Below are 11,454 nucleotides of genomic sequence, written 5' to 3' on the forward strand. Positions count from 1 at the left end.
TGGATCAATGACTGGGAATCATATTGCGTTGCAGGCAAACTTCAATAGCGGAAGCGACATCTGCAGTTACAAGTCAACGTTCAGTATTGTTCTGTTTGCTCTGATCGACACGAATTTCAGTTTCATATTTGTAGGCGCAGACTGTAAAGAAAGAATTTAAGATGAAAACATCTTCAGGAATTCTGAACTGAAAGCAAATGAGCATAAAGATTGGTTCTTTCGAAGATGGCTGTCTTTTGGGTTGTTGCGCCGTGTAGTCTGGTAGAAGTATACACAGCCCAATAACCCAGAAGACAGGCAACTTCAGACTCACAGCGGCGAAAACCTCAAATCCTACAATGGTTCTTTCGGTTTTCTGCCACCAGTAGGTTTGACAGGAAGAAAGAAGGCGATATCATATTCCTTTGTTCGTCATTTTTTACAAGAAAATACAAAGAAACTTTTCTCAGGAATGTATTTCAGGGTACCAATCTTAATAATTGTTATTTATAGTCAATGTAGAGCACATAAAGTGGTAAAAAATCTACTTGAACTCACTTCCACTATTTTCCGAGTATTACGAAAGTCACTGTTACTGCAGAGGGAAGAATATGAACTTACTGTAATGACCATAACACATATTTACAACTTTCTGAGGAAAGACACTAGTTCCACAGATGAACATACACCACCTGGTGCATTTAATTATGATATCGTAAACTAGTTGTAAGCTGGAGGAACACGGACAAAGGAACTATGGCTACGTTACTTCCTATTTGAAACAAGTCATGCAGGTGTAATTCAAATTGAAAAGAAATTGCACTACATATATATATATATATATATATATATATATATACATACATCTTTATTACATTCCATGAATCCATAAGATAGTCAGATGACAACAGGATGTGGAAAAAGTCATAATAATAATTACAATACATATAAAGTACAATTCATACTATTATATAAATTTCACATAATACAAAGGGTTCACCTAAAGTAATGATAAGTTACAAATAAATCTACCCATTACATACAAGATAAATTTTCACTTATTTGTAAACAATAGAAATTTATCCACAGAGTAATAGGAATGTGTAATTAAGTATCTCTTTAACGCTACATTAAATTGTGCCTGCAAAATGCAATTGAGGTATTTTTATTCATTGTGATAAATGCAATTTAACTTTAGAGCTTATTACAAAAATGTGTTTTTTTTGCATGTAAATAAAACTGTCATAAAAATATCATTCGTCAAAGTGTGGCTTTGGAAAATATGTCACAATGATGTCTGTCAAAATTACAACAGGACGTACATTCCGCTTCTGTTACCATAGCCCTTCTGTATTTTTGCTTTGTTCTTACAGACGAAAGTAGACTGGTCATCTTTTGGAGTCCTCTTAAGTAGTGTCCATAACTTAGGGAACCTCATCCTAAGGGTCGTTGTTGTAATATTTGGAATTTTTATCCCACAGAAAATGATAGGTTTCGTACAGTTTCACTCCATTGCAAATTTGCACTACCCAAAGAGTAAGGCACGAAAGATAACATTAGTGCAATTACGAAGTGGATGCGACGATAACAGTTACGCATATAGACTTACGCTTACACCTGCTACGTTAGTGTAACGTTCACCAAAGAATAAAAAGACAGCAGCGTGGATCACGGCAGGTTTAGTTATCCTCGAGCGCGCTGCAAACTGTGTACTGCATAGTAGGTTGGTATGTCATCTATGGTAGTTCACGTCTTATACATGAGCACAGATAATACCAAAGTGTTAACAAGTGCACACCGATTTAAACACAATGGCGAAAACCGGCGTGATATGTAAAATTGGACCTTCTGTTTTAAATACCGATCTTGCGGAACTTCACAATGAATCGCAGAGGCTCTTAGATAGCGGAGCAGATTACTTACATTTAGATGTTATGGACGGACATTTTGTTCCAAATATCACATTTGGGCATCCTGTTGTGAAATGTTTAAGGAAGAAAATCTCTGATGCTTTCTTCGAGACACATATGATGGTAACTAAACCAGAACAGGTAAATATTGCAGTTCATTATATTAAAGATAATTTTCAGAATTTTTAAGATAGAATGTTTTTTATATAACCTCAACATTTTACTGTTCCAGTGGACTGAGCCAATGGCTGATGCTATAATTTTTTATTTAACCTCAACATTTTACTGTTTCAGTGGATTGAGCCAATGGCTGATGCTGGTGTAGACCAATACACTTTTCATGTGGAGCCTTGCAGTGATGTTTTGTTTGTCTGCAGAAAAGTAAGAGAAGCGGGAATGAAAGTAAGAATATTAAATCAGTTTATTCTTTATAAACCATTTATGCATAAGAATTTAAAAGGTAGCAAGATAATTCTTTTCACAGTGGGAAAAGCACTAACTGATTTAGGTTTCATGTTGAAAACAACTATAATTGTGTTCTGCTTGTAATTAAACCATCTTTATTAGTTTTTACTTTACTTAAATTATATATCAAGGAAATAAACAGCAAAACATATTGGATACTACTTAAAAGGCAATTTTGTGAACAGTTTTGCATCATTTCTGTGTTCTAGGTTGGCCTAGCTCTTAAGCCTGGAACAGGTGTAGAAGCAGTTCAACAGTATATAGATCAAGCTGACATGATTTTGGTTATGACAGTAGAACCTGGTTTTGGTGGACAAAAATTTATGAAGGACATGATGGGGAAAGTTCAGTGGTTACGACAGAATTATCCTGACTTAGATATTGAAGTTGATGGTGGTGTAGGACTAACCACCATTCAAGACTGTGCTGAGGTATGTTTTTTGATGTCCTTGATAAGCTAACTGTAGAGACATTATATTGCTTCCATATGATATATTTTTCAGGTGGTTGTCAGACTTGTTGATCTGTTACTAAATTGTTGCCTTGTCACATGCTACAGTAGAACATTTTCACACTATGTGTTTCTGCTAGACTTAAAAATTGGTGAATCACTGGAAAAAAAAGTATTGGTTGAAAATGAATAGCATGTTATAGTTAAGTATAGTGCTCTGGAAGTAGGTCTGTTTGTTACAGACAAAATGCAAAAATAGAAATGATCAATTATGTTATGATTACATTCCTGAAAACACAACATTAACAAATTGGGTACCTCCATAAGCTGTAACTTAAGTAGCTTTGATAGAATTACTGCATATGCAAATCTTTAACAATAAAATTTAATGAGGGAACTAATATTAAATAATAGAGGTAAGTAAATATAGGCTTAGAAGTCATATGTAATACCATATATTAATTTTTATCTTTTACAAATTGAGTGCATCCTCCAGCTGCATGTCCACACTACTCAACATTTGCAAATATATTACTATGCTGGAATATATCAACCATATATCTGGTATTCGTGGATGACACAATAGGTTAATCCTAATGCATATGCAAAGTGGTGGTTGCAATGAAAAGTATCAAGAAGAAATATGTATTCTCTGGTTACTCCATTGCTGTATGGAAATATGCCACACAAGGTGTGCAATTCAAGCAACTTTGGAAACATATGATCAAGTTGATTGGGTGTGGAGAAAGCCTGAGCCATAGAGGGTAGAAGATTTTCACTGGATGACGGCAGTGTGAAGCTGCTTGTTTCACCTATTGCATTTCAGCTTCATCTATTTTTCTTAACAGGCCATTGATTTTGGCATCCATCAGAAAAATGTATTGTGTAAAATGGGCCTTAGGGTAGAAAAGCACCTTGCATGTCAGTTTTGGTAGTTTCTTATTAGAAATTATGGATGCACAGTATTCCAGTTTACAATATTTATTAAAATTAAACAATGTTTTAGGAGCTGTATATCTACAACACATACTATATAACCTGAATATGGTGAGCCTTGCTAGCCCCAAAACTTGGTTATATTAATTTTGCTTTATGTGAGATAATGTGTTTCTTCCAGGCTGGTGCAAATATGATTGTCTCAGGTACAGCTGTGGTAGGAGCAGAGGATCCAGGAAAAGTAATAGCAACAATGAGAGACATAGTGGAAGGATCAATTCAAAAATGTCAGCTTGAGAGGTGAAATGTATGGATCAAGATTTCTGTAAAAATATTACCGAGTCTGAGTGAGAACTTAAAATATTGTGTATAGCTGAAGATAAAATAAATATTTTTGTACAGAACACTTTATTGTCCTAAACACTCCATGAAAATCACTACTTTCCCACAGGACTGTTTAATTTTGGAATTAATTTTGACCGCAATTCTGCAAGACTAATCAAAATAGCCTCTTCAGTTCTTATAGTCCTTGACCCTTGCCCAGAACAAGTGTTAAGATAATGGTCAAATACCAAAGCTGGGTCATCTACTGTCAATACTTCATCATTATCCAATGCTGCTTCAAGACCATGGAGACCTCCAAATACAACAACTGCATGACTGTATTGAAGACTTCTCTGGGGAATGTCATCTACTTTGTTTCCCCTCTCAGAAGTTCCAATGGTGAGGTCATATCCTCCAGTGTATGGGGCTTGTGAGAACACTTCCCCTAGTGACTGTGCTATCCGGACTGTGTAACCCCAGTACACCCCTGTCTCTGCTGATGGCAAAGATGGTGGTACAATTATTCCGTGAATTTTTTTTGAACCTTCACGAGATTGCAAAAGCTTCACTGTCACACGGATGCCTGGTGTTAAGTTCTTATCCACACTTACATCTTTGAGGAGACCACAGTTAACAACAGAACCTTTGCCTGCTTTCGCTGGCAGGTTAGTTGTGACACCTTCCCTGAAAATCACAACAGTATATTACAATAACTGGATATGAGGTTTTCACAGTGGTGAAAATGTGGAGTGTGGTTCTCTGAGTTGTGATGCTGTGTAATCTTGTAAATGGTGAACAACATTTTGTTCAAACATTGCCTCCATCTTCAGGACAGAAGTAGAAGATAGTGATACATTCCTCCAAAATGTTAGTAGCCACTTACAAGATGTTAATGCAACTCAGAAGACCATGGTCCAGAGTCTCTAGAATAGTGTGTTAGATAAAATATGTACACCACCATTCTATAAAGCATGATTCATACCAAAGCAATCAAAATGCTGGTTTGTGAATGAAATCATTCCATACTGCATATTCTACATTTTTTACAAATTTGGTCTTTCATTGTCCTTCAGTTGCCACATCATTATCTAGTATGATGCACAAAATGGTACACTGGATGATGCAATAAGTCACAGTCCTTTCCCGGGGGTTACATGTGGCTGGGGCATGATGCTGACCATTCACCCCTAACTAGTGCTGAGGTTAAGAATGAGTAGGAGCTATGCCTTCTCTCTCCCCAAGCGACTACATGACATAGAGCAGGGCAGCTTTACTTACCATAGTGAATTCAGTGTTCCACAAAAAACAATTATTTGTAATAGAAAATAATATTAACAGAATTATGCAGTATGGCAGTATACACCTTGGTATGGCAGTAGAATCAATCCTCTTTTATCAAACTGAGATCTCAGGTTCTCATGGCAGTGAAGATGTCAATTGTGGTCCTCTCTTTTATGAAGAATATAAAGATTCAAATTTACTTTTAGACCAACAGAACTAAGTATAGGTATATTCTCTCATAAACCACACCTGTAAGAAAATTTGTCATTTTGTCGCATGTGATGAGGGGCATCTAATGGATTCAAGAGGCCTGCATATTGCAAGTCTTTATGAATAGGAAAGAAATATTTCCGTAAGTACTGTGGGCATTCAAGATACTGCAATATCCTTGCCAGCTGGATACAACAGTGTCTCACAATCCTTCCTTCCATATCCTCTTGTATAGAATTATCAGCAATATTTCTATTACCCAAATCATCAAACACCACAATCTAAAAAAAAGAAACAAATATTTAATGTTAACTACTTTGCTCATTACCTAGACGTGTGTGGGTTCATGTGTTTTATGAAATTAATCATAACAGTTTACAGCAATGTTGAAGTAATATTGTGAAGAAAAAAATATACTGGACCATACTTTCACCAAACAGTCTCATGGGAATAATGTTGTTTAGCTCAACATCATGTGCTTTACTAAATGTATTTAGAATGGCAATGTAAAGTGTGTTAGATATATTTTAAAAGTGAAGGAACTATAGTAACATAATTCCAACATAAGACATGCTTTGTGTACCATGTTAAGTAGGAACAATATGACAAAAACTGGGCTTAACAATTTATATTACTGAATGCACAATTAAATATTATAACTATACAGAATTAGAAGTATGAAGGCCGATGACCTCATATGGCATAACATTCATAAAATTTCATTGTACTATGTTCAGAAGTTATTCAAGGCAGACAGACACAATATCAGAACTCAATAATTTCAAAATTGCACTACTGCTAATAGCTAATGCCACTCTGAGCTGTCCTGTCCCTAGAGGTAGGGAGCAAGAAATCATGTGAGTCTCCATGTCCCACAATGTCTGGTTTGGAAAAGAAGGCACAAGTGAAGTACAGATTTGAATGCCACTGCAACCCCACTGTTCGAAAATTAAAATTATAAGTAAATTCACTGACCAAGAAGAAACCAAAGTGACAAATGCATATGTAAACGTTCAGTAACTGAGTAACGTAAGATAACTTCGTATGTGTAAATAAACAACGCTTGAAGATAATGCCTGCACAATTTCAACAGCGCAAAATTAAATGTAACCTTACTTCGTCAACTTTAAAGATGCAGGCGGCTCGTGCAATCTGTCCACCGAGATATGTACGAAGTTCTGGAGACTGTGCATTGTCAATGATAGATCCTGGTACTGCTATGCTAAGTGTAGACATGGCAGGGATTTTTGTTTCGCTGTTTTCAATAGTACATTTCGGATCGACGCTTCCATCGTCCATAAGTTTCAGCAACTTCTCTTCTTTCAATTTCTTTTTGTCCTTCTTCAGCCGTTTCAGATCAGTAAACGAATGATTTTCACCTTTAATTTTCCTACTGTGTGGTCCCATTGCAATAGTCTGAACAAAACACACAACCACATATCACAGATATAACACAGGCATGCCTTTGACACACAGATAATATAAACATAGACACCGATATATAACTCAGTCTAACTATGCAAGGTACACAGTTTATTGCGATTCCATTACCGTTATGGATACCAAATAGAAATGATGAACTGTTATACGGCTCCGCATTTAATATGTGCCCACGGATTAGAAACATATAAATTACAGTTTATTTAATATCAGAAATAATTCGCAGTATTAGCCGAAGATGTGGAACACGTGCCTCCACCATCGCCCTGATGATGGAGGCAGCAAGGACCTCTGAAACGTTGGAAACTTCTACCGGACCACACGGTACAACAACCCAGAAGACAGCCATCTTCAAACTCACCACCATGAAAACCTCAAATCCTACTTCTGAAAAAATGTTTCAGCATTTTATGTTATTGAAACATCTTTCTCAATAGCAACGTTAGTGTCACTGATGCCAGAACCCCTGATATTTGGCATTTAATGACAAAAATGTATCAGAATAGGAAATTTTATTCTACATTTCTTTGTTGATGCCCAAACAGAAATATGAGGTAAAGCTGCTACAGATGGTGACATGCCAAATTCATAGATTGGTAGCATAGAACTCTTCACAGATGGAAGCCCACTTAATTCTTAAGTATTCAAAGAGAAAAGGATCATACATACACAAGGGGGTGATTATTAGGCACTGCATGTTGAAGGATGTAATTTAGTTTGTCTTACATTTTTGTAATAGAAGATATACCAAAACCACCACACTTGTGGGTTGGCATGTGGAACATATAACATTTACTTTAATTTTACCTTTTTTAAAATCATTTTCCTTGGTGGTAATTTGTTCAAAACCTGCAGTAATATAAAAAAATCAAAATATATTACATTTTGCTGACATTAAATGTCTCCAGTCTGGACTTACATTAGACATCTGTCAGAAACACTGTGAAGTCCAATTCCTCACTTCAATACTTAAAACATAACTGTATGGAATCTGCATAAAATTATACTCTTTTCTAAGGACAAACTGGAACACGGAACTTTACGTCTGGAAACACAATTTATATCCATGGCCAGATGTAATCACAATGGCTGGACATGATATGCATATTAGAGTTAAGCTTAGTAATTTCAAACATCAGTCTGTTTTAACAGTTCAGAACAATGGCATTTCTTTAATATTTGTATGAACCATTGTTTATCATGCAACATATCCCACAATTTTATTTTATTAGTGTGTTGATTGTTGAATACACTGCACAGTGACAGTTAAACAATGTGCAGATCAAGAGCTAAAAACACAGTTACTGTGGAATGTTTTCTTGCAAGTGGCAAAATTAACACACCAAATGGAAACACCAAAGAACATATAATATTGGCCACTTATCTCTTACAAGATGATAGACAAAAGTTTTTTGTAGCAGTCATTTCTGCAGACTATATACGTAATGTTTCTAAATTGGTTGATATGCTATGTCTCTCAAATCCTGTTGTTAATTATGCAACAATAGTGCCAACCTTTTAGGCACAACACTTAAATCCTACAGTTTATGCATACGTATGGATTTGATTGCAATTTAAACCATCTCAAAGTGCTGCATATTATAGAATAGAGTGTATTTATCACATTTCTAAGCTAGAAATTCAAAATACAAATTATATTATTGAGAATGAACACATTGACCTGCACATAAAATTTCTTTATACACACACCTACTTGACACTTATTTTCAATTATCCAGATTTCTTCCCACATTTTAATAGATTATTTTTTCAATTTACCCTCATAGTGCACATTTATGGCAGTAGAAAATCTTGGAGTCAACTGTATTAGGCTTAATACTGTTAGACATGTTTGTTCAGTCTGCCATTGCTTATTATTATTATTATTATTATTTAGAGTTCTGTCTTACGACAGGTCCATTGCTCTGCCCAAAAAGAGCTCTCCAGTTTTCCCTATTCTTGGCTATTGCTTATACTGAAATGAATACAATCTTTCTCTTTGGTGGTGGTCTGATTACAGAACAATTTATCAACAATGAGAAGTTTCAAATAAGAAAAGTAGAAATCGATTACAGCATACAGGTTCATGTTTGGAATAAACCCCTTTAACATATAATAGAGAAATAAGCAGTCAAAAAGATTATTTAATTTGTGTCAGAGTTCGCTATAGTATGTGCCATATGACACAGCAATATATTTAAGGCTTTGTTTCAATTACAGAAAGCATATTTAATACCCATCCCTCAAATGATACTGAGTCCAACTGAGACTTTGTATCAGCTTGGAAAGAGTGAAGTCTGCAGTGAGTTGACAGAAGATTACAAGTTAGTCATACACAGCTATGCAGTCAGTCTAAAAGTAACTTATGTGTTGAAGCAAAGAACAGTTTGGTTACACAACAGCTTAAGAGTTCAGACTAATAAAACAGATCTGAAGGAAGAAGACCTGATGAAGACATTTGCTAACCACCCCAAGGGGTGTCTGAACAAGGTGGTCTGAGGCCTGACCTATATCTCCACAGAAATGTGATTATGGCAATAAGATGATGCCAAACCGCCTTTGCATTGGTTGGAGAGTACAAGTGATGAGAACCCACAGACAATCCACCAGTTCACTGGTGACACACCTGGCAAGACAGAATGAGGCACTCCACTTCTACAAGGAGTGTAATCCATGAAGCATTTTCATGTATTCCTACACTTCTCAAATGGCAGTGCTGCTGACCAAATAGATCCAAACTATGAAATTTTGCAACATGTAATCCCAACCCAGAACATGCAAAACTTGATTTAAATTTCTGGGAGTTTACTGTTTCCTTTGTCCCAGCTGTCACAGAGAGAAAACTTACTCAAGGTAAATTTCAGTAAACACTGGCCAATTTACTTTTCCAGATGAATAGATGCACTGTTTTTGCACAGAAGATGGTCCAAGTAAAGTACAAGGAGAGTTATGTGGGGTCATGTATTGGTGTTTTTGAAGAGTTAAAAAAAGATACATATTGAGGAGTGCTGGTAGCTTTTGAAGGAGGGGGGAACTCATCAAACATTTATGTGGAACAAATTTTCATGTATTTTGCAATGTGCCTGGCTGATCGAAGCACAGCAGTAGTGAAATGCCTGAAGCCCAGCATAATAGTATATGGGTCACTTGTAAGATACAGGCTAATTTATTTGTTGGCAAGTTTGCCTGTTTCTCTCTAAGTGTAATACTCTTCCTAGATCTGATGCTACTTGAATCTCTGCTGCATGCTTAAGTCAAAGCCCTTACATAAGTGCATCTTCAGAAAGAGGTGAGTTCCTGCAGCAATCTGGTGACTGATGTTTCATGGCACTGCCATGCACAATATTATTTTCAGCTGCCTACATTCTGGGCTTTTTCAAATGAAATGACTCCCATAGATGAGCATATCATTGTTCTGTCTGCTGCAAATAATTCACAATTGCCATTGAAGGACCTCAGATTGGGACAATTTCCTTCACATAGCCTTAAGCATTTGCAGCATTTTCATTGCGTATTTTTCCTGTTGCTGGCCTCCTAACACCAAACTTTATCTTTTTCTCATTTCAAAACCTTCCATTCACTACTCACCTGTGACCCACTAGTATCATGGCAATTGAAGAGTTATGCAGTGTATAAGGGATGTGCATGAACAGGCTTCATCTTGTCTGTAACAATGTTAATGTATTTATTTGCCCCTTAAGTATCTGAAGTTTCCACACGTATATCAAGTAATATTGGCCGGATATGAACACTCCTACTTTTTATTTAGGAGGTCCCAAGTTAAAATCTCAGCCCGCAGTCCAGCCATCCTGACTGGGATGTTTTAGTTTTCCTCAGTACCTCCAGGCAAATATAAGGATAGTACCTTAAATGAGGCCATGATGGCTTCTTTCCACATCCTTTCCAATTTATTATTCACTACCATCCTGTCATGACACTATAATCTGAGATACTGAAAAAGTGTCATTAAATAAACTATAAATAAATAACATCTCTGAAGTATATATATATACATACTATCAGCTGCCTTTCTTACAGTTTTCATACTATGCGTGAGGTTTAACAATAATTTATATATCCCAAGTGTTCAGGCAGTCTCCTGAAGTTTCTGTAACAAACCAGGGTCAATTTAGCAGATGATAATTTATTCAGGTTCATATAGTTTACGATTTATTTAATGACCCTGTCCACGACTCATACTACATAGCATCAAGTGACAGGACTAATGAATAATTATATGGTAAAGATATCAAAGGAAGAGGTCATGACCTAGTTTAACATAATATGCCAGCACATGCTTGGAGGGTCTGAGGAAAACAGAAACAAATCCTCAGGTAGGAAAGCCAGTCTTTGGAATGAGATCTGAACAAAAGCCATCTTGAATTTAAAGAAGGGTGCTAGCCACTGTTCAGTGGAATTGTAACAATATTCTATGAGGTTCATCATTAAAAAAGACTA

General features: G+C 36.0%; 2 protein-coding genes across 2 annotated transcripts; one reads left to right on the top strand and one right to left on the bottom strand.

Annotated features, from left to right (window-relative positions):
• Positions 1 to 1,790: 1,790 nt before the first annotated feature.
• Rpe (ribulose-phosphate 3-epimerase) lies at positions 1,791 to 4,145 on the top strand. The gene is made up of 4 exons (XM_022061029.1): positions 1,791 to 2,030; positions 2,184 to 2,291; positions 2,564 to 2,785; positions 3,923 to 4,145. Exons 1-4 carry the CDS (start codon positions 1,791 to 1,793, stop codon positions 4,043 to 4,045), a joined length of 693 nt encoding a protein of 230 aa, XP_021916721.1. The 3' UTR covers positions 4,046 to 4,145.
• LOC110828366 (28S rRNA (uridine-N(3))-methyltransferase) lies at positions 3,771 to 7,026 on the bottom strand. The gene is made up of 3 exons (XM_022061028.2): positions 6,673 to 7,026; positions 5,596 to 5,837; positions 3,771 to 4,749 (listed from the first exon to the last, which is right to left on the bottom strand). The coding sequence occupies exons 1-3, from the start codon at positions 6,961 to 6,963 to the stop codon at positions 4,179 to 4,181; spliced, it is 1,104 nt and encodes a 367-aa protein (XP_021916720.1). The 5' UTR covers positions 6,964 to 7,026; the 3' UTR covers positions 3,771 to 4,178.
• Between the last annotated feature and the right edge of the window lie 4,428 nt (positions 7,027 to 11,454).

Source organism: Zootermopsis nevadensis, unplaced genomic scaffold (assembly GCF_977971745.1).
Source record: "Zootermopsis nevadensis isolate Lab colony 2312 unplaced genomic scaffold, Znev_1.0 Znev_ptg000050l, whole genome shotgun sequence".
In the NCBI taxonomy this organism is placed as follows: Eukaryota; Metazoa; Arthropoda; class Insecta; order Blattodea; family Termopsidae; genus Zootermopsis; species Zootermopsis nevadensis.

Bases quoted from the DNA above. Each gene is read 5' to 3' on its own strand.
- LOC110828366 (XM_022061028.2), bottom strand. From the start codon at position 6,963: ATGGGACCACACAGTAGGAAAATTAAAGGTGAAAATCATTCGTTTACT. The intron at 5,838-6,672 runs GTAAGGTTACAT...TCTTTTTTTTAG, and splicing joins GCATCTTTAAAGTTGACGAA to ATTGTGGTGTTTGATGATTT. The intron at 4,750-5,595 runs GTGTGGTTTATG...TGTGATTTTCAG, and splicing joins AATGACAAATTTTCTTACAG to GGAAGGTGTCACAACTAACC.
- Rpe (XM_022061029.1), top strand. From the start codon at position 1,791: ATGGCGAAAACCGGCGTGATATGTAAAATTGGACCTTCTGTTTTAAAT. The intron at 2,292-2,563 runs GTAAGAATATTA...TCTGTGTTCTAG, and splicing joins TAAGAGAAGCGGGAATGAAA to GTTGGCCTAGCTCTTAAGCC. The intron at 2,786-3,922 runs GTATGTTTTTTG...TGTTTCTTCCAG, and splicing joins CCATTCAAGACTGTGCTGAG to GCTGGTGCAAATATGATTGT.